The sequence below is a fragment of the Oncorhynchus mykiss genome, chromosome 6 (genome assembly GCF_013265735.2).
Source record: "Oncorhynchus mykiss isolate Arlee chromosome 6, USDA_OmykA_1.1, whole genome shotgun sequence".
Classification (NCBI taxonomy): domain Eukaryota; kingdom Metazoa; phylum Chordata; class Actinopteri; order Salmoniformes; family Salmonidae; genus Oncorhynchus; species Oncorhynchus mykiss.
In genome coordinates, this window is record NC_048570.1 from 100,577,822 (window position 1) to 100,601,330 (window position 23,509).

General features: G+C 44.3%; 1 protein-coding gene across 1 annotated transcript in view; it reads right to left on the minus strand.

The window, feature by feature from the left end:
• The window catches only part of LOC110512363 (NT-3 growth factor receptor-like), a 215,210-nt gene that overhangs the window by 79,459 nt on the left and 112,242 nt on the right, over positions 1–23,509 (minus strand). The window contains exons 10-11 of the mRNA XM_036981730.1: positions 21,062–21,114; positions 20,279–20,381 (exon numbers count right to left, since the gene is read on the minus strand). Of these exons, the coding sequence (XP_036837625.1) occupies positions 20,279–20,381; positions 21,062–21,114 (156 nt within the window). The remainder of the gene's footprint in view (positions 1–20,278; positions 20,382–21,061; positions 21,115–23,509) is intronic.

Below are 23,509 nucleotides of genomic sequence, written 5' to 3' on the forward strand. Positions count from 1 at the left end.
TTAGTGAGAGAATGACAGGGTGATATTGGAGCTGATTAGTGAGAGAATGACAGGGTGATATTGGAGCTGATTAGTGAGAGAATGACAGGGTGATATTGGAGCTGATTCAGGTAGAGAATGACAGGGTGATATTGGAGCTGATTAGTGAGAGAATGACAGGGTGATATTGGAGCTGATTGAGTGACAATGACAGGGTGATATTGGAGCTGATTTAGTGAGAGAATGACAGGGTGATATTGGAGCTGATTAGTGACATAATGACAGGGTGATATTGGAGCTGATTCAGGTAGAGAATGACAGGGTGATATTGGAGCTGATTAGTGAGAGAATGACAGGGTGATATTGGAGCTGATTGAGTGACAATGACAGGGTGATATTGGAGCTGATTTAGTGAGAGAATGACAGGGTGATATTGGAGCTGATTTAGTGACATAATGACAGGGTGATATTGGAGCTGATTTAGTGACAATGACAGGGTGATATTGGAGCTGATTTAGTGAGAGAATGACAGGGTGATATTGGAGCTGATTTAGTGACAATGACAGGGTGATATTGGAGCTGATTTAGTGAGAGAATGACAGGGTGATATTGGAGCTGATTTAGTGACAATGACAGGGTGATATTGGAGCTGATTTCGTGAGAGAATGACAGGGTGATATTGGAGCTGATTTAGTGACAATGACAGGGTGATATTGGAGCTGATTTAGTGAGAGAATGACAGGGTGATATTGGAGCTGATTTAGTGACAATGACAGGGTGATATTGGAGCTGATTTAGTGAGAGAATGACAGGGTGATATTGGAGCTGATTTAGTGACAATGACAGGGTGATATTGGAGCTGATTTAGTGAGAGAATGACAGGGTGATATTGGAGCTGATTTAGTGACAATGACAGGGTGATATTGGAGCTGATTTAGTGACAATGACAGGGTGATATTGGAGCTGATTTAGTGAGAGAATGACAGGGTGATATTGGAGCTGATTTAGTGACAATGACAGGGTGATATTGGAGCTGATTTAGTGAGAGAATGACAGGGTGATATTGGAGCTGATTTAGTGACAATGACAGGGTGATATTGGAGCTGATTTCGTGAGAGAATGACAGGGTGATATTGGAGCTGATTTAGTGACATAATGACAGGGTGATATTGGAGCTGATTTAGTGACAATGACAGGGTGATATTGGAGCTGATTTAGTGAGAGAATGACAGGGTGATATTGGAGCTGATTTAGTGACAATGACAGGGTGATATTGGAGCTGATTTAGTGAGGGAATGACAGGGTGATATTGGAGCTGATTTAGTGACAATGAAAGGGTGATATTGGAGCTGATTTAGTGACAATGACAGGGTGATATTGGAGCTGATTTAGTGAGAGAATGACAGGGTGATATTGGAGCTGATTTAGTGACAATGACAGGATGATATTGGAGTTGATTTAGCGAGAGAATGACAGGGTGATATTGGAGTTGATTCAGGTAGAGAATGACAGGGTGATATTGGAGCTGATTTAGTGACATAATGACAGGGTGATATTGGAGCTGATTTAGTGACATAATGACAGGGTGATATTGGAGTTGATTCAGGTAGAGAATGACAGGGTGATATTGGAGCTGATTTAGTGACATAATGACAGGGTGATATTGGAGTTGATTCAGGTAGAGAATGACAGGGTGATATTGGAGCTGATTTAGTGACATAATGACAGGGTGATATTGGAGTTGATTCAGGTAGAGAATGACAGGGTGATATTGGAGCTGATTTAGTGAGAGAATGACAGGGTGATATTGGAGTTGATTTAGCGAGAGAATGGCAGGGTGATATTGGAGTTGATTCAGGTAGAGAATGACAGGGTGATATTGGAGCTGATTTAGTGAGAGAATGACAGGGTGATATTGGAGCTGATTTAGCGAGAGAATGACAGGGTGATATTGGAGTTGATTCAGGTAGAGAATGACAGGGTGATATTGGAGCTGATTTAGTGAGAGAATGACAGGGTGATATTGGAGCTGATTTAGCGAGAGAATGACAGGGTGATATTGGAGCTGATTCAGGTAGAGAATGACAGGGTGATATTGGAGCTGATTTAGTGACAATGACAGGGTGATATTGGAGCTGATTTAGTGACATAATGACAGGGTGATATTGGAGCTGATTTAGTGACAATGACAGGATGATATTGGAGCTGATTTAGTGACATAATGACAGGGTGATATTGGAGCTGATTTAGTGACATAATGACAGGATGATATTGGAGCTGATTTAGCGAGAGAATGACAGGGTGATATTGGAGTTGATTTAGTGAGAGAATGACAGGGTGATATTGGAGCTGATTTAGCGAGAGAATGACAGGGTGATATTGGAGTTGATTCAGGTAGAGAATGACAGGGTGATATTGGAGCTGATTTAGTGAGAGAATGACAGGGTGATATTGGAGCTGATTTAGCGAGAGAATGACAGGGTGATATTGGAGCTGATTCAGGTAGAGAATGACAGGGTGATATTGGAGCTGATTTAGTGACAATGACAGGGTGATATTGGAGCTGATTTAGTGACATAATGACAGGGTGATATTGGAGCTGATTTAGTGACAATGACAGGATGATATTGGAGCTGATTTAGTGACATAATGACAGGGTGATATTGGAGCTGATTTAGTGACATAATAACAGGATGATATTGGAGCTGATTTAGTGACATAATGACAGGGTGATATTGGAGCTGATTTAGCGAGCGAATGACAGGGTTATATTGGAGTTGATTCAGGTAGAGAATGACAGGGTGATATTGGAGCTGATTTAGCGAGAGAATGACAGGGTGATATTGGAGCTGATTCAGGTAGAGAATGACAGGGTGATATTGGAGCTGATTTAGTGACAATGACAGGATGATATTGGAGCTGATTTAGTGACATAATGACAGGGTGATATTGGAGCTGATTCAGGTAGAGAATGACAGGGTGATATTGGAGCTGATTTAGTGAGAGAATGACAGGGTGATATTGGAGCTGATTTAGTGACAATGACAGGATGATATTGGAGCTGATTTAGTGACGTAATGACAGGGTGATATTGGAGCTGATTTAGTGAGAGAATGACAGTGTGATATTGGAGCTGATTTAGTGACATAATGACAGGGTGATATTGGAGCTGATTCAGTTAGAGAATGACAGGGTGATATTGGAGCTGATTTAGTGACATAATGACAGGGTGATATTGGAGCTGATTTAGTGACATAATGACAGGGTGATATTGGAGCTGATTTAGCTAGAGAATGACAGGATGATATAGGAGCTGATTTAGTGACGTAATGACAGGGTGATATTGGAGCTGATTTACTGACATAATGCGAGGGTGATATTGGAGCTGATTTAGTGAGAGAATGACAGGGTGATATTGGAGCTGATTTAGTGACATAATGACAGGGTGATATTGGAGCTGATTCAGTTAGAGAATGACAGGGTGATATTGGAGCTGATTCAGTTAGAGAATGACAGGGTGATATTGGAGCTGATTTAGTGAGAGAATGACAGGGTGATATTGGAGCTGATTTAGTGAGAGAATGACAGGGTGATATTGGAGCTGATTTAGGTAGAGAATGACAGGGTGATATTGGAGCTGATTTAGTGAGAGAATGACAGGGTGATATTGGAGCTGATTTAGTGACATAATGACAGGGTGATATTGGAGCTGATTTAGTGAGAGAATGGCAGGGTGATATTGGAGCTGATTTAGTGACATAATGACAGGGTGAAATTGGAGCTGATTTAGTGAGAGAATGACAGGGTGATATTGGAGCTGATTTAGCTAGAGAATGACAGGGTGATATTGGAGCTGATTTAGCTAGAGAATGACAGGGTGATATTGGAGCAGATTTAGGTAGAGAATGACAGAATGATATTGGAGCTGATTCAACCACAAGGTATAGCCTTCTCGTCACCTTGACAACTGAGTAAATAATCATATAGATCCAGTCATACAGTCCTCATTTACGTCCCAAACATTCACCCTATTCCCTACTGAAAATAGTGCACTACTTATGACCAGAGTCCCATCGTAAGTAGTGCACTATGTAGAGAATAGGGTGACATTTAGGTCGTAATCCTATCATCAGGGCCAGCATCTCAACCCTCCAGTTCAGAGAGGTGATAGAACGACGTCAGTCTCCTGGGCGTTATGTGAAGTGACCATTTTAAACCACTTGAGGTTCTGTCTGAAGATTCAGCCACTTGAGAAAAGGATGATGAATAGGAGAAAACATCTGATGTATTAAAGAAGCCCTGGCATAGAATAAAAAGAGATCTGATCGACAGCAGTGGCCTCTGGGATGTGGACGGCCTGGGTCAAAACACACTCACAATCAGAGGCTGTAGACGGCCTGGGTCCATTACTCACTCACAATCAGAGGCTGTAGATGGCCTGGATCCAATACCAACTCACAATCAGAGGCTGTAGATGGCCTAGTTCAATACCCAATCACAATCAGAGGCTGTAGATGGCCAGGATCCAATACCCAATCACAATTAGAGGCTGTAGTTTGCCTGGATCCAATACCAACTCACAATCAGAGGCTGTAGATGGCCTGGATCCAATACCCAAAACACAATCAGAGGCTATAGATGGCCTAGTTCAATACCCACTCACAATCAGAGGCTGTAGACGGCCTGGTTCAAAACACACTCACAATCAGAGGCTGTAGACGGCCTGGGTCCATGACCCACTCACAATCAGAGGCTGTGGACGGTCTGGGTCCATTACCCACTCACAATCAGAGGCTGTAGATGTTCTGGGTCCAATACCCACTCACAATCAGAGGCTGTAGGTGGCCTGGGTCCATGACCCACTCACAATCAGAGGCTGTAGACGGCCTGGGTCCAATACCCACTCACAATCAGAGGCTGTAGATGTTCTGGGTCCAATACCCACTCACAATCAGAGGCTGTAGATGGCCTGGGTCCATTACCCACTCACAATCAGAGGCTGTGGATGGCCTGGGTCCATTACCCACTCACAATCAGAGGCTGTGGATGGCCTGGGTCAATACCCACTCACAATCAGAGGCTTTAGATGTTCTGGGTCCAATACCCACTCACAATCAGAGGCTGTAGATGTTCTGGGTCCAATACCCACTCACAATCAGAGGCTGTAGATGTTCTGGGTCCAATACCCACTCACAATCAGAGGCTGTAGATGTTCTGGGTCCAATACCCACTCACAATCAGAGGCTGTAGACGGCCTGGGTCCAATACCCACTCACAATCAGAGGCTGTAGATATTCTGGGTCCAATACCCACTCACAATCAGAGGCTGTAGATGTTCTGGGTCCAATAGTACCTTATTGGCTCTGGTCAAAGTAGTCAACATCCTGCAGACTGCATCAATGCTACCTGGCGTCTGATAAAAACCTCCCTGTGGTCTCTGGAAGGAGTTTGATCATTTGAAAAGTTTCAGTTCTCTGAACTATGAGCACTACGGCTCCACTACACACTCAGAGGTTACATCCCAAATCGCAACCTATTTCCTATATATAATATTTTTGTCCAGCTCTGCACAATGCTACAGCACTACGTTTCTGTCTGGCTCCCAACTCAGAACCCACTCAGAAATGTCTCCCTGGGAGGGCCAGATTACAGAGAAGAGGTAAAGGGAGGATGGGAGAACAGGAGAAGTTGGGCTGTTGAGTGATAACATCCTGCAGACTGGATCAATGCTACCTGACGCTGAAGAAAACCTCCCTGTGGTCTCTGGAAGGAGTTTTATAAGATGCAGTAGCTGTGAATTGGGTTCTGAGACAGCATATCTCCAGTAGAATATATCTAAGCTTGTGTCCCAATTTGCACCGTATTCAGTGCACTACTTTTAACCAGGGCGCCGGTCCAAGGTAATGCAGAGGATAGGGTGCCATCTGGGAAGCAGACTAAGAGCAGAGGTCTTCCATCAGATCAACTCTGATGTACTCTAAAGAAACACACACAATGAAACAGTGCAACTTTCTCCAGTCAAGTTCTGTCCCTTAGCAGGAAGTCAGACTGCGGTGTGAGAGACACTGTTTTACAGTTGTAGTTGTTGGCTTTAGAGTGAGTATTTCTCAGAGACAAAACCCTCCTATAGAAGTTGTGACTTGTGTTTGTTGGAGTTAACACCTGAATATTATTTAGCAGTCCTCCACTATGAAGAGAACAGGAAGTCATGTGACCAGAGCCCTATAGCCCCTGGTCAGAAGTCCTCTATACATGAAGGGCACTTTTCGGCATTTGCTGTATAATCGATGAGAATCTCCATATTGCAAATGTAAAGTCCCTTACTAGGCGTCCGTGAATGCTTTTAAAAAATTGCCGATGGTGGCAGGCCATGCACCAGAGCTAGATCTTCCGGGAAGTCAAACGAAGTCTCTCGGACATTCGGTTTCCGTTTTACAATTTTTTTAAATGTTGGTCATTTTTCCTCTGTCACGGTAAATTCCACCCGATGGTGTATGGAATCTTATTGCAAATGTACAAAACATCACCAATCACGACATGGCCATTTCTCCTAAATGGAAAAGACTTCGAAGATTAAACTTGGTGAGCATAGGTTTGGACTAATGGGCTGTTAGCCCAGAAACAAGATGATGTTGAGGCCTCAACGCTTTTTGAGTTAAGTCCATTTTTCTGGGATTAAAGGTCAAAAATGAAAATAAAGTGCTAATTTGACCGGCTCACATCAAAGTACATGAACCTACGATGTCAGGAAAAAAAGAATCAGCCATTTATTTTTTGTAATTTACGAGAAATCGTACAATGTACAATTGGTGATGGTCAATGAAATGTGTTAGATCCAGTTGCAGCGTGTTCAAACGAATCCGTTAAGGTGGGTTCGGAGCGCTGCGAAATTTGTGATTTTCTGAAATAACACACACTCATTCAACCCTCTGTAAATCAGTCAGTTCTTAATGTAAAGACTTAAAGCTCAATATTTTGTCAGAGCCTACCCCAAGGAGGATATGTGTTTACTTTCAGCTTCCTGTGTCAACCGGAAGTGCCTTAAATTGGGGTCATAGAGGCTGTTTCGAAGGGTTTAAAAGGTCAGCTCTTTCCAAAACTTCATATGTGTGATTAGGCAACCCTCATGAACTGTAAATCAGTCATTTCTCCCATCATATTTCCAAAAAAAAACGCACACACACACACACACACACACACACACACACATATAGCAAGGATGGAGTGACACAGTGTGGGGCTTAGAGACACAGAGCCTGCAATAGTTGTTTTTTCGAATTATCAAAGAACCGTCAGACCTAGAGCTCTGACACTTTAGAAACCTGTTCTAGAGTTCAAGTCGATAGTGCGTGGTGAGTTATGTGGCTCTAGAAAGTTCTCAGACCAAGAAACAGCCTTGTACATTTGCAATAACTTCAATTAATTTTTACCATCACGAAAATGACGTCATTTAGAAAAGTCCCAGAGTTGTATGAGTGGGTGCACCGCCTCAGCCCATAGAGACGGACCCCAATGTTTCTGTCCGATAGCTCATTCAAGGACCCCATAGCAACGCCCGGGAAAAGTGGATTTTCAGCACCAATTAAGGTTGCTGCTCGGCTTCGAATGACCTATCAAGCTGAAACTCGGGTTTCGGGGTCGCCTCAGTTAGGCCTACACAATGTCAGAACTGGACCCGCAGCTAAAACGTAACTACGTGTTTTATGTTTTTATTATGTTTTAACCTCTCTAGGGAGGGTGGGACACTACCGTACCACCTGGCCAACATCCAGTGAAATTGCAGAGCGCCAAATTCAAAAACAGAAATACTCATTATAAAAATTCATAAAACATACAAGTGTTATACATCGGTTTAAAGATCACCTTCTTGTTAATCCAACCACGGTGTTAGATTTCAAAAAAGGCTTTACGGCGAAAGCATACCATGCGATTATCTGAGAACAGCGCCCAGAAGACAAATCATTACAAACAGTTACCAGCCAAGTTGAGGAGTTACACAAGTCAGAAATAGTGATACACTTAATCTCTTACCTTTGATGATCTTCATATGGTTACACTCACAAGAATCCCATTTACTCAATAAACCTCAGTTTTGTTCAGTAATCCACAGGCTCAAAGGCAGTCACATCAAACAGACGAAAAATCCGAAAAGCATCAGTAAAGTTCGTAAAAACATGTCAAACGATGTTTATAATCAATCCTCATGTTGTTTTTAGTCATAATAATCAATAACATTTCAACCGGGCAAAAGCTTCGTCAATTTAAAAAGAAAACAAGAAAGTCGTGCTCTCTGTCGTGCGCTTTAAAAAGCTCTGGGATACTGGTCAGACTGGTCTTATTCGAATACAAGCCTGAAACAATTTCTAAAGACTCTTGACATCTAGTGGAAGCCATAGGGAGTGCAATTTGAGTCCTAAGTCAATGGATACTGTAATGGCATTCAATAGAAAACTACAAAATAAATCGCACATCCTGTATTTTTCTCAGGTTTTCGCCTGCCATATCAGCTCTGTTATACTCACATACATTATTTTTAACAGTTTTGGAAACTGTAGAGTGTTTTCTATCCAAATATGCATATCCTAGCTTCTGGGCCTGAGTAGCAGGAAGTTTAGTTTGGGCACACTTTTCATCCGGAGTGAATTTAAACAGAAGACGCTGCGAATTTTGGACCTGCTCTGAAATATGTGATATTTGGCTTCTAACCAAGTTGGACCAAGTTGGTTTGGTGTCAGTTTGCATCCGTTTGGTGTCAGAATGATATCTTATTGACTGATGGATGCTGACTTGCTGGCTGACTTTTGTACATTTGCAATAAGATTCGACATTGAAAAAACATCACAAAATGGACATGACGAAATCAACACAACGAGCGATGGAGAGGAACCACCTTCAGTGCCCGGCCATCCTAAGTTCATTGGGCCAGTCAATTTCGCATTTCTGCAGTATTTTTGAGCATGTCAAATTCGTGATGGTAAATGCACATTGAAACATATTGCAAATGGACAGCCGTGCGCCTGGTGATTGGAACGAGTTACAAGGAGAACATTTTAAAAATGGTTTTGAATACCTTTAGGAGGGTGCAAGGGGTCCACGGCTGGGTAGGGAGCACCCACCACCCGTGCCCATCCAATAGGGTGCGCCCCTGGTCATTTTGGACGTTTTTCAAAAAATCGTTAAAAGACGACAGAGTCCCACTTCTTTCTCACCATGCATGACAAATAGACCTAGGTTTATTCAGGGCTTAACCTTTTTGGAATAGGGGGCAGCATTTTCACTTTTGGATGAATAGCGTGCCCAGAGTGAACTGCCTCCTACTCTGTCCCAGATGCCAATTTATGCATATTCTTATTAGTATTGAATAGAACACACTCTGAAGTTTCTAAAACTGTTTGAATGATGTCTGTGAGTATAACAGAACTCATATGGTAGGTGAAAACCTGAGAAAAATCCAACCAGGAAGTGGGAAATCTGAGATTTGTAGTTTTTCAACTCAGCCCCCATTGAAGATACAGTGCCTTGCGAAAGTATTCGGCCCCCTTGAACTTTGTGACCTTTTGCCACATTTCAGGCTTCAAACATAAAGATATAAAACTGTATTTTTTTGTGAAGAATCAACAACAAGTGGGACAAGTTAAACAAGTTTGAAATATCCAATAAATGTCGTTCCACTTCATGATTGTGTCCCACTTGTTGTTGATCTGCATTATCACCTCATGTTTTAGAACTACCGAACGTAACGTGCCAATGTAAACTCAGATTTTTTTATATGAACTTTATCAAACAAAACATACATGTATTGTGTAACATGAAGTCCTATGAGTGTGTTTTGATGAAGATCATCAAAGGTTAGTGATGAATTTTATCTCTATTTCTGCTTTTTGTGACTCCTCTCTTTGGCTGAAAAAAACGGCTGTGTTTTCTGTGGCTTGGTGGTGACCTAACATAATTGTTTGTGGTGCTTTTGCTGTAAATCCTTTTTGAAATCAGACACTGTGCCTGGATTGAAGAGAATTGTATCTTTAAAATGGTGTAAATTTAATTATGAGATTTTTGTTGTTTTGAATTAGGTGCCCTGCACTTTCACTGGCTGTTATGGGGGGGTTACGCTTGAAAGGTTAACATAGTGATATATATCATCTGGGCAGTATAAATGCCATTTGGACATGGTTCACTGACTTCTGGGTTTTGAAACCGATTTCCTATGATCATATATGGCAAATGGACATAACATCCTGATCTGGCACTTTCAATACGTTCATATTGCATTTCGACATTTCTTATGGCATTTGGCAATGGTTCACTGACTTTTGACTGACTTATGACTTCCTATGATATCATATTGCAAATGGACAAAACATATGCCTTATGGCCAAGAAAAAATAATATGACAATAATATATGACTAAGGTATGATCATACAGTTCTTATACATGTATAATGTACCAAAAAAATTAAAGAATTTTGAAAAACGATCCAAAAAGCACTTTTTTTGAGGGTGATACATTTTTTATTTTTTTATTTTTCACATTTTCAAAATTTGACACTTGGGTCTTGACTTGATGTCCATTTGCAATATGAAAATTAACGGTTGAGCGCGCTCGCCATCTTTGGGATTTTTGATGTATGACACTTGTATGGCATTTGCCATATGCCATTTGCAATATGGTTTGAATGAACTGCAGTCCAATTGAGTGATATTTGAAATTGTGTATATGTTTCGTCCAATGGCAATATGTTCCCATTCATTTTTGTCCATTTCAGGGGGTAATCCCTTACCTGAACAAGAGCCTCTCAGAGCATTCATAGTCAGCCCACAGACACCCCTATCAGATCACAGCAAAATCACAAGTTTACCTGAACAGAGCAATACTCAATCATGAGGCATCAAAGCCAAAGGAACGAAACAATATTAAGAAATGCGATAGATGGAAGGAAAGTAGTAGGGAAACCTACCAAAAAACAATTAGGCAACACATTCAATCCCTTTTAGACAATTTCCTGGACAAAACATTTCACTGTAATAGTGAAGGTGTAAACAGGGCAGTAGAAAACCTAAACAGCATAGGGTGGCAGGTAGCCTAGTGGTTAGAGCGTTGGACTAGTAGCCGAAAGGTTGCAAGATCGAATCCCCGAGTTGACAAGGTGAAAATCTGTCGTGCTGCCCCTGAACAAGGGAGTTAACCCACTGTTCCTCGGCTGACATTGAAAATAAGAATCTGATCTTAACTGACTTGCCATAATGGTTCAAAAAAATATTTGACCTGTCGTGAGGTAAATGCCCAAATACATTTTTAAATGTCAAGCAGACAATCTAAGAAAATTAACAATGATAAAGGAAATTTAGAAACCTGTCCAACCAAAAACATAGAGACCCAGAAAACCCGAGTCTACTTCTTAGCTATGGTGAATCCCTTTAACAATACGAGAACACAGAAATACGGAAAAAGAAGGAACGGCACCTCAGCTCAATGTAATGAAGAAACCAGAGAATCTAATCACTTCTGGGACAATTGGAACACACTAAAAAATAACACAAAAGGTTATCTATCCCAAACGGAGATGTATCGATAAACCCCTTTTCCTGTGTTACAAACAGCAAAAACATATACTGTAAGTGGTGATGCATTACAGTAGGCAATCAGAAAAACACATTAAGATGTGAAATAGTACTGGATATTGTTGTGGAACTGTGTAGGACACATTAAGCTGTGAAATAGTACTGTATATTGTTGTGGAACTGTGTAGGACACATTAAGCTGTGAAATAGTACTGGATATTGTTGTGGAACTGTGTAGGACACATTAAGCTGTGAAATAGTACTGGATATTGTTGTGGAACTGTGTAGGACACATTAAGCTGTGAAATAGTACTGGATATTGTTGTGGAACTGTGTAGGACACATTAAGCTGTGAAATAGTACTGGATATTGTTGTGGAACTGTGTAGGACACATTAAGCTGTGAAATAGTAATGGATATTGTTGTGGAACTGTGTAGGACACATTAAGCTGTGAAATAGTACTGGATATTGTTGTGGAACTGTGTAGGACACATTAAGCTGTGAAATAGTACTGGATATTGTTGTGGAACTGTGTAGGACACATTAAGCTGTGAAATAGTACTGTATATTGTTGTGGAACTGTGTAGGACACATTAAGCTGTGAAATAGTACTGGATATTGTTGTGGAACTGTGTAGGACACATTAAGCTGTGAAATAGTACTGGATATTGTTGTGGAACTGTGTAGGACACATTAAGCTGTGAAATAGTACTGTATATTGTTGTGGAACTGTGTAGGACACATTAAGCTGTGAAATAGTACTGTATATTGTTGTGGAACTGTGTAGGACACATTAAGCTGTGAAATAGTACTGGATATTGTTGTGGAACTGTGTAGGACACATTAAGCTGTGAAATAGTACTGGATATTGTTGTGGAACTGTGTAGGACACATTAAGCTGTGAAATAGTACTGTATATTGTTGTGGAACTGTGTAGGACACATTAAGCTGTGAAATAGTACTGTATATTGTTGTGGAACTGTGTAGGACACATTAAGCTGTGAAATAGTACTGTATATTGTTGTGGAACTGTGTAGGACACATTAAGCTGTGAAATAGTACTGTATATTTGTATATACATTAAGGTGAGTTATGACCAAATGGGTTGAACTAAGGGTTTACAGGGGAGTGCTGATCAAATGGGTTGAACCAAGGGTTTACAGGGGAGTGCTGATCAAATGAGTTGAACCAAGGGTTTACAGGGGAGTGCTGATCAAATGGGTTGAACCAAGGGTTTAAATGGGAGTGCTGATCAAATGGGTTGAACCAAGGGTTTACAGGGGAGTGTTGATCAAATGGGTTGAACCAAGGGTCTACAGGGGAGTGCTGATCAAATGGGTTGAACCAAGGGTTTACAGGGGAGTGCTGATCAAATGGGTTGAACCAAGGGTTTACAGGGGAGTGCTGATCAAATGGGTTGAACCAAGGGTTTACAGGGGAGTGCTGATCAAATGGGTTGAACCAAGGGTTTACAGGGGAGTGTTGACCAAATGGGTTGAACCAAGGGTCTACAGGGGAGTGCTGATCAAATGGGTTGAACCAAGGGTTTACAGGGGAGTGCTGATCAAATGGGTTGAACCAAGGGTTTACAGGGGAGTGCTGATCAAATGGGTTGAACCAAGGGTCTACAGGGGAGTGCTGATCAAATGGGTTGAACCAAGGGTTTACAGGGGAGTGCTGATCAAATGGGTTGAACCAAGGGTTTACAGGGGAGTGCTGATCAAATGGGTTGAACCAAGGGTCTACAGGGGAGTTCTGATCAAATGAGTTGAACCAAGGGTTTACAGGGGAGTGCTGATCAAATGGGTTGAACCAATGGTTTACAGGGGAGTGCTGATCAAATGGGTTGAACCAAGGGTTTACAGGGGAGTGCTGATCAAATGGGTTGAACCAAGGGTCTACAGGGGAGTGCTGATCAAATGAGTTGAACCAAGGGTTTACAGGGGAGTGCTGATCAAATGGGTTGAACCAAGGGTTTACAGGGGAGTGCTGACCAAATGGGTTGAACCAAGGGTCTACAGGGGAGTGCTGATCAAATGGGTTGAACCAAGGGTTTACAGGGGAGTGCTGATCAAATGGGTTGAACCAAGGGTCTACAGGGGAGTGCTGATCAAATGAGTTGAACCAAGGGTTTACAGGGGAGTGCTGATCAAATGGGTTGAACCAAGGGTTTACAGGGGAGTGCTGACCAAATGGGTTGAACCAAGGGTCTACAGGGGAGTGCTGATCAAATGGGTTGAACCAAGGGTCTACAGGGGAGTGCTGATCAAATGGGTTGAACCAAGGGTTTACAGGGGAGTGCTGATCAAATGGGTTGAACCAAGGGTCTACAGGGGAGTGCTGATCAAATGAGTTGAACCAAGGGTTTACAGGGGAGTGCTGATCAAATGGGTTGAACCAAGGGTTTACAGGGGAGTGCTGACCAAATGGGTTGAACCAAGGGTCTACAGGGGAGTGCTGATCAAATGGGTTGAACCAAGGGTTTACAGGGGAGTGCTGATCAAATGGGTTGAACCAAGGGTTTACAGGGGAGTGCTGATCAAATGGGTTGAACCAAGGGTTTACAGGGGAGTGCTGACCAAATGGGTTGAACCAAGGGTTTACAGGGGAGTGTTGAACCAAGGGTTTACAGGGGAGTGCTGACCAAATGGGTTGAACCAAGGGTTTTACAGGGGAGTGCTGACCAAATGGGTTGAACCAAGGGTCTACATTAAGGCTGAGTAAAGTTCCACCACCTCAGGTTGAGAGAGAGAGAGCAAAGACCAACAGTCAGTCAGAACTCTCCTCCTCCTCCATGCCTCCTCCTCTCCTCTCTCCTCGTCCTCCATGTCTCCTCATCCTCCATGTCTCCTCCTCCCCCTCCACTCTCCTCTCATCCATGTCTCCTACTCTCCTCCTCCTCCATGCCTCCTCCATGTCTCCTCCTCTCCTCTCCCATGCCTCCTCCTCTCCTCCTCCTCCATACCTCCTCCTCTCCTCTCCTCCTCCTCCTCCTCGCCTCCTCCTCTCCTCGTCCTCAATGCCTCCTCCTCTCCTCCTCCTCCATGCCTCCTCTCCTCTCCTCCTCCTCCTCCTCTCAGTAGTAAACGGCTGGTCTATAATGGGGGTTTGGTGCTTTTTTTACGCATTTCTGGGTACATTAGCATCCAGAGTTAAAATTGGCACCATTTGCTCAATGAGCTTCCTTGAGTAAGTAAATTACTTTGTCACTAATTGTCACTAATTATCAAGCTGAACAAGTGGAATCAGCCTCACCATTCCTAGTGGAAGTGAGACACAATATGGGGGGGACAGAGGAAGGGGAGGGAGAAGGGGGTGAGAAGGCAAGGAGGGACAGGGATAGCAGAGATAAACACTACCAATCAATGTATAGTAGAATGAAAATATACAGGGCTAGTCAGAAACACTACCAATCAATGAGGGCCTTAGTCCTGTTCACCGTTATTACATGTGCTGTAAAATAATGCTGTATTCCTGGAACAAGGACAACAGACTGGGTGTATTGTGGAGATTATTGCTGACAGCCTTTCAGTTTCTGATATGCAATACATTCTACTGGGAGATCTAGGTCTTCAAACACTGAAACAAGATATGGGAAACAACTGTAGAAAGGGAGAACAAAAGGTAGTGGGAAACTGAGGAAGATTGGGAAGGCAGTCAGTTGTTACTCATGATAGGTTAAATACGTAAACATTCTTACGAGTGTAAGCTGCTGGGGGCGGTCTCAGTTTCGGTTCAGTGGTCATGTCCCCTCCCTAGTATCACAACAGACAGTATTGGTTCATGTCCCCTCCCTAGTATCACAACAGACAGTATTGGTTCATGTCCCCTCCCTAGTATCACTACAGACAGTATTGGTTCATGTCCCCTCCCTAGTATCACAACAGACAGTATTGGTTCATGTCCCGTCCCTAGTATCACTACAGACAGTATTGGTTCTGTGTTCATGTCCCCTCCCTAGTATCACTACAGACAGTATTGGTTCTGTGTTCATGTCCCCTCCCTAACATCCCTCTACAGACAGTATTGGTTCATGTCCCCCTCCCTAGTATCACTACAGACAGTATTGGTTCTGTGTTCATGTCACCTCCATAACATCACACTACAGACAGTATTGGTTCATGTCCCATCCCTAGTACCTCCACAGACAGTATTGGTTCTGTGTTCATGTCCCCTCCCTAGTATCACTACAGACAATATTGGTTCATGTCCCCTCCCTAACATCACTCTACAGACAGTATTGGTTCATGTTCCCTCCCTAACATCACTCTCCAGACAGTATTGGTTCATGTCCCCTCCCTAGTATCACTACAGACAGTATTGGTTCTGAGTTCATGTCCCCTCCCTAACATCACTCTACAGACAATATTGGTTCATGTCCCCTCCCTAGTATCACTACAGACAGTATTGGTTCTGAGTTCATGTCCCCTCCCTAACATCACTCTACAGACAGTATTGGTTCTGTGTTCATGTCCCCTCCCTAGTATCACTACAGACAGTATTGGTTCTGTGTTCATGTCCCCTCCCTAACATCCCTCTACAGACAGTATTGGTTCATGTCCCCCTCCCTAGTATCACTACAGACAGTATTGGTTCTGTGTTCATGTCACCTCCATAACATCACACTACAGACAGTATTGGTTCATGTCCCATCCCTAGTACCTCCACAGACAGTATTGGTTCTGTGTTCATGTCCCCTCCCTAGTATCACTACAGACAATATTGGTTCATGTCCCCTCCCTAACATCACTCTACAGACAGTATTGGTTCATGTTCCCTCCCTAACATCACTCTCCAGACAGTATTGGTTCATGTCCCCTCCCTAGTATCACTACAGACAGTATTGGTTCTGAGTTCATGTCCCCTCCCTAACATCACTCTACAGACAATATTGGTTCATGTCCCCTCCCTAGTATCACTACAGACAGTATTGGTTCTGAGTTCATGTCCCCTCCCTAACATCACTCTACAGACAGTATTGGTTCTGTGTTCATGTCCACTCCCTAGTATCACTAGACAGTGTTGGTTCATGTCCACTCCCTAACATCACTCTACAGACAGTATTGGTTCATGTCCCCTCCCTAACATCACTCTACAGACAGTATTGGTTAATGTCCTCTCGCTAGTATCACTCTACAGACAGTGTTGGTTCTGTGTTCATGTCCACTCCCTAGTATCACTAGACAGTGTTGGTTCATGTCCACTCCCTAACATCACTCTACAGACAGTATTGGTTCATTTCCCCTCCCTAACATCACTCTACAGACAGTAGTGGTTCATGTCCCCTCCCTAGTATCACTCTACAGACAGTATTGGTTCTGAGTTCATTTCACGTCCCTAACGTCACTCTACAGACAGTATTGGTTCATGTCCCCTCCCTAACATCACTCTACAGACAGTATTGGTTCTGTGTTCATGTCCCGTACCTAACATCACTCTACAGACAGTATTGGTTCATGTCCCCTCCCTAACATCACTCTACAGACAGTATTGGTTCTGAGTTTATGTCCCCTCCCTAACATCACTCTACAGACAATATTGGTTCATGTCCCCTCCCTAGTATCACTACAGACAGTATTGGTTCTGAGTTCATGTCCCCTCCCTAACATCACTCTACAGACAGTATTGGTTCTGTGTTCATGTCCACTCCCTAGTATCACTAGACAGTGTTGGTTCATGTCCACTCCCTAACATCACTCTACAGACAGTATTGGTTCATGTCCCCTCCCTAACATCACTCTACAGACAGTATTGGTTAATGTCCTCTCGCTAGTATCACTCTACAGACAGTGTTGGTTCTGTGTTCATGTCCACTCCCTAGTATCACTAGACAGTGTTGGTTCATGTCCACTCCCTAACATCACTCTACAGACAGTATTGGTTCATTTCCCCTCCCTAACATCACTCTACAGACAGTAGTGGTTCATGTCCCCTCCCTAGTATCACTCTACAGACAGTATTGGTTCTGAGTTCATTTCACGTCCCTAACGTCACTCTACAGACAGTATTGGTTCATGTCCCCTCCCTAACATCACTCTACAGACAGTATTGGTTCTGTGTTCATGTCCCGTACCTAACATCACTCTACAGACAGTATTGGTTCATGTCCCCTCCCTAACATCACTCTACAGACAGTATTGGTTCTGAGTTTATGTCCCCTCCCTAACATCACTCTACAGATAGTATTGGTTCATGTCCCCTCCCTAACATCACTCTACAGACAGTATTGGTTCTGTGTTCATGTCAAGATTCATCTCTTGTTTTGTATCGCTCTGTTCTTTATTATTAAACTCACCAACTGCACCGTCTTCCTGCTTCCTGACTCCTGCTTCCTGACTCCTGCTTCCTGACTCCTGCTTCCTGACTCCTGCTTCCTGACTCCCAGCATCATTGTTACAAATGTTTTTGAAGTGTATGTCATATATCTAGGAGATATAAGAAAGCTCAGGAAATGTTTATAAATGTTTAGATACATTTAACCCCTTGTTGTTGTTGGCACAAAACGACCTTCGTTCTTCCATTATTTTGTCAGGGTTACCTTCAGACCAGTCCCATAACACTGGTGGGGGAAATAGAACGAAACGGAGAACACCGTCGTGTTGGTGAGAGTCTCCCCTTCTTACAGTGGGGTAAAACAGTTCAGACACCTCAGACAAAAGTTGACACGTCGGCGTTACCGACTTCAGACGAGTCACTCGTGGAGGTCATACAGCACAACGGAGAATATACGGACTTCAGACGAGTCACTCGTGGAGGTCATACAGCACAACGGAGAATATACGGACTTCAGACGAGTCACTCGTGGAGGTCATACAGCACAACGGAGAATATACGGACAACAGACGAGTCACTCGTGGAGGTCATACAGCACAACGGAGAACATACGGACTTCAGACGAGTCACTCGTGGAGGTCATACAGCACAACGGAGAACATACGGACTTCAGACGAGTCACTCGTGGAGGTCATACAGCACAACGGAGAACATAAGGACTTCAGACAAGTCACTCGTGGAGGTCATACAGCAAAACGGAGCACACCGTATTAATTTGTTGGCCAAACCGTTAGGATGCTACAGACGTTTTCAGGATGTCTACCGGTCTGATGAACAGCGGTATAAATCTGACTCTTTCCACCTCAGATACGGAAGGGCGACAGGAGGATGCTGTGTATTGAGACACAGCCCATGCAGAAAAGGCATCTCCAGCTTATTAAACTGACAGACATAAATGTTTTTATAAATTATGTTACTTAGATTGACGCACCGGTACGTCAATAGACTCTATACTATAAAAAATATGAAACTAGTTCCGTTCCAAATGTCAAGATGTAGAGGGCAAAACATGAGAGAGAGTTGGAGGCAGAAGGAAAGGAAAGGGATGTAGAGGGCAAAACATGAGAGAGAGTTGGAGGCAGAAGGAAAGGAAAGGGATGTAGAGGGCAAAACATGAGAGAGAGTTGGAGGCAGAAGGAAAGGGAGATGCAGAGACCAAAGCCAGCTTAGAAATGGCAGAAGCTTTAACAGTTATTATTATGGCCAAACTGGAAATAATAGAATTGGCCGCATGCTTCGTAACTTTCAGAATATGTCAAAGATACATTTTAATCTCCCACAAAAAAAATGAATCATTGATTAAAAGAAGAAGCTTTCCTTCTAGTTGTTTTTCGCAGCCAGAAGGGAAAATTGATTTTTACTCTTTTCCACCATTGCTACTAGATCTGATCGTGGGTCCTGTCCATAATCGTTATCTGGGCCCTGCAACATTTGTCCAAAACATATTGCTGAATATAGAAAAGGGTTTTACCCACCGACTTTCTTCTGAAGGTGATGCAGCGACGCTGACAACCGGAGAGACAGACCCCAGTCAGGTCCCAGTCAGGTCCCAGTCAGGTCCCAGTCAGACCCCAGTCAGGTCCCAGTCAGACCCCAGTCTACCAGCTGGCCAGTCAGACCCCAGTCTACCAGCTGGCCACTTTGTTTATTCCATGTGTAACTCTGCTGTTGTTGTTTGTGTCGAACTGCTTTGCTTTATTCTTGGCCAGGTCGCAGTTGTAAATGAGAACTTGTTCTCAACTGGCCTACCTGCTTAAATAAAGGTTAAATCAAATTTTAAAAAATAAAAGTTTGGTGGAGGAGGAGTAAGGAGTCTGGGGCCATTTTTCATGGTTCGGGCCCCTCAGTTCCAGTGAAGGGAAATCTTAACGCTGCAGCATACAGTGACATTCTAGACAATTCTGTGCTTCCAACTTTGTGGGAACAGTTTGAGGAAGGCCCTGTCCTGTTTCAGCATGCTGTTCCAGAAATGCCAACGTGCACAAATCAAGATCCATACAGAAATGGTTTGTCGAGATCAGCGTGGAAGAACTTGACTGGCCTACACAAAGCCCTGACCTCAACCCCATCGAACACCTTTGGGGATGAGCCAGGACTAATCACCCAACATCAGTGCCAGACTTCACTAATGCTCTTGTGACTGAATGGAAGTCCCAGCTGCAATGTTCTATGATCTAGTGGAAAGCCTTCCCAGAAGAGTAGAGGCTGTTATAGCAACAATGATCCTACATCTAGTGGAAAGCCTTCCCAGAAGAGTGGAGGCTGTTATAGCAACAAAAGGGCGACCAACTCCATATTTTTTTATTTTTTGTATTTAACTTTAATTAATGCCCATGATTTATGGAATGAGATGTTGGAGGAGCAGGTGTCCACATACGTTTGGTCATGTAGTGCACTATGACTTACCCTTCAATCCAAACTTGTTGTGTCGGCCATATTTGTTGATGAGAATGAAGAGGACGATGAGGAGAACACTGGTGAAACCAGCCAGACCTATTGCTATCGACACCTGGAGACAGACAGACAGGTTAGGAGACAGACAGACAGGTTAGGAGACAGACAGACAGGTTAGGAGACAGACAGACTGGTGAAACCAGTCAGACCTATTGCTATCGACACCTGGAGACAGACAGACAGGTTAGGAGACAGACAGACAGGTTAAGAGACAGACAGACAGGTTAGGAGACAGACAGACTGGTGAAACCAGCCAGACCTATTGCTATCGACACCTGGAGACAGACAGACAGGTTAGGAGACAGACAGACAGGTTAGGAGACAGACAGACAGGTTAGGAGACAGACAGACAGACAGACAGACAGACAGGTTAGGAGACAGACAGACTGGTGAAACCAGCCAGACCTACTGCTATCGACACCTGGAGACAGACAGACAGGTTAGGAGACAGACAGGCAGGTTAGGAGACAGACAGACAGGTTAGGAGACAGACAGACAGGTTAGGAGACAGACAGACAGGTTAGGAGAGAGACAGGTGATTCTAGCCAGCCCCAGTACTGTGGACACCAGGAGACAGACAGAGAGACAGGTGATTCTAGCCAGCCCCAGTACTGTGGAAACCAGGAGACACTACACTACTTTTGAACAGAGCCCTATGGACTGTGGTCTAAAGTAGTGCCCTATGTAGGGATTAGTGTGCTATTTGAGATAGACCCTGTGTCATTATAAACTCACCCCAAACGTCTCCTCTTCCGGCTTGATGGCATTGTCTGATGGCACTGGGCTACCTGGAATACAGACAGAGACAGTAGGAGCACTGGAGAATACAACCCACTCCCAAATGGCACACTATTCCATAGTACACTAGCTTTGTCCAGGGCCCTCCTTGCCTTGTAGTGTGCTATATATGGAACAGGGTTCTATTTGGGACTCACTCTAACTCCAGAGCAGAATTGTGGAGTAAAAATCGACCGACAGGCTGGAGTCTTTAAATCCCATTTCACATAAAACAGTTTCCTTATCAGAAGATGTTATACACTGGAGGTTATTCATATAAAAGAACAGAGGACATGAACAGGACAAGCTGGAGCAAAGTGAACACACACACACACTCACACGGACTCACATACCACACACACACTCACACGGACTCACACACACACTCACATACCACACACACACTCACACGGACTCACATACCACACACACACACACACACACACACACACACACACACACACACACACACACACACACACACACACACACACACACACACACACACACACACACACACACCACACACACACAGACTCGCACCCACACACACAAACACACACAGACACAGAATCACACAACCATGAAATGGAGTCTCTGTTGGCTGCTGTCGGATAGAATCTGAAGGATGAGAGGAGGCTGAAGATCAGAGAGGAATTGGGGGTGTCTGTGTGTCTGTGTGTCTCTGTGTCTGTGTCGGTGTGTCTGTGTGTCTGTGTGTGTCTGTGTCTGTGTGTCTGTGTGTCTGTGTGTCTGTGTGTCTGTGTGTCTCTGTGTCTGTGTGTCGGTGTGTCTGTGACCGTGTGTCGGTGTGTCTGTGTGTCTGTGTGTCTCTGTGTCTGTGTGTCTGTGTGTGTTGAATTAGCAGTCCTTTTTATCAGCCCGTAACAACTATGAGCAGCACCTTCCCTCCCTTCAACCCTCCTGCCCTCTCTCCCTTCCTTCCTCCCTTCAACCCTACCTCCCTTCAACCCTCCCTTCAACCCTGCCTCCCTTCAACCCTCCCTTCAACCATGCCTCTCTTCAACCCTCCTGCCCTCTCCCTTCAACCCTGCCTTCAACCCTGCCTCCCTTCAACCCTCCCTCCCTTCAATTCTGCCTCCCTTCAATTCTGCCTCCCTTCAACCCTCCTTTCAACCCTCCTCCCTTCAACCCTCCTGCCCTCGCTCCCTTCAACCCTCCCTTCAACCCTCCCCACCTTCAACCCTCCTTCCCTTCAACCTTCCCTCCCTCCCTTCAAACCTCCCTGCCTCCCTTCAAACCTCTCTCCCTCCCTTCAACCCTCCTGCCCTCTCTCCCTTCCTTCCTCCCTTCAACCCTACCTCCCTTCAACCCTCCCTTCAACCCTGCCTCCCTTCAACCCTCCCTTCAACCATGCCTCTCTTCAACCCTCCTGCCCTCTCCCTTCAACCCTGCCTTCAACCCTGCCTCCCTTCAACCCTCCCTCCCTTCAATTCTGCCTCCCTTCAATTCTGCCTCCCTTCAACCCTCCTTTCAACCCTCCTCCCTTCAACCCTCCTGCCCTCTCTCCCTTCAACCCTCCCTTCAACCCTCCCCACCTTCAACCCTCCTTCCCTTCAACCTTCCCTCCCTCCCTTCAAACCTCCCTGCCTCCCTTCAAACCTCTCTCCCTCCCTTCAACCCTCCTTCCCTCCCTTCAACCATCCCTCCCTTCAACCCTCCCTCCCTTCAAACCTCCCTTCCTCCCTTCAACCCTCCCTCCCTTCAAACCTCCCTCCCTCCTGCCCTCTTTCCCTCCAACCCTCCCTCCCTTCATCCCTCCCTCCCTTCAAACCTCCCTCCCTTCATCCCCCCTCCCTCCCTTCAACCCTACTATCCTATTTCCCTTCATCCCTCCCTTCATCCCACCCTCCCTTCATCCCCCCTCCCTCCCTTCAACCCTCCCTCCTTTCATCCCTCCCTGCCTTCATCCCTTCATCCCCCCCTCCCTCCCTTCATCCCACCCTCCCTTCATCCCCCCTCCCTCCCTCCCTTCAACCCTCCTGCCCTCTTTCCCTTCATCCCTCCCTTCATCCCTCCCTCCCTCCCTTCAACCCTCCCTCCCTTCAACCCCCCTCCCTTCATCCCTTCATCCCTCCCGTCAACCCTCCTGCCCTCTTTCCCTTCATCCCTCCCTTCATCCCACCCTGCCTTCAACCCTCCCTCTCTTCATCCAGGATAACTCCAATCATACAATCCAGGGTTATTCCAATCATACAATCCAGGGTTATTCCAATCATACAATCCAGGGTTATTCCAATCATACAATCCAGGATTATTCCAATCATACAATCCAGGGTTATTCCAATCATACAATCCAGGATTATTCCAATCATGTAATCCAGGGTTATTCCAATCATGTAATCCAGGGTTATTCCAATCATACAATCCAGGGTTATTCCAATC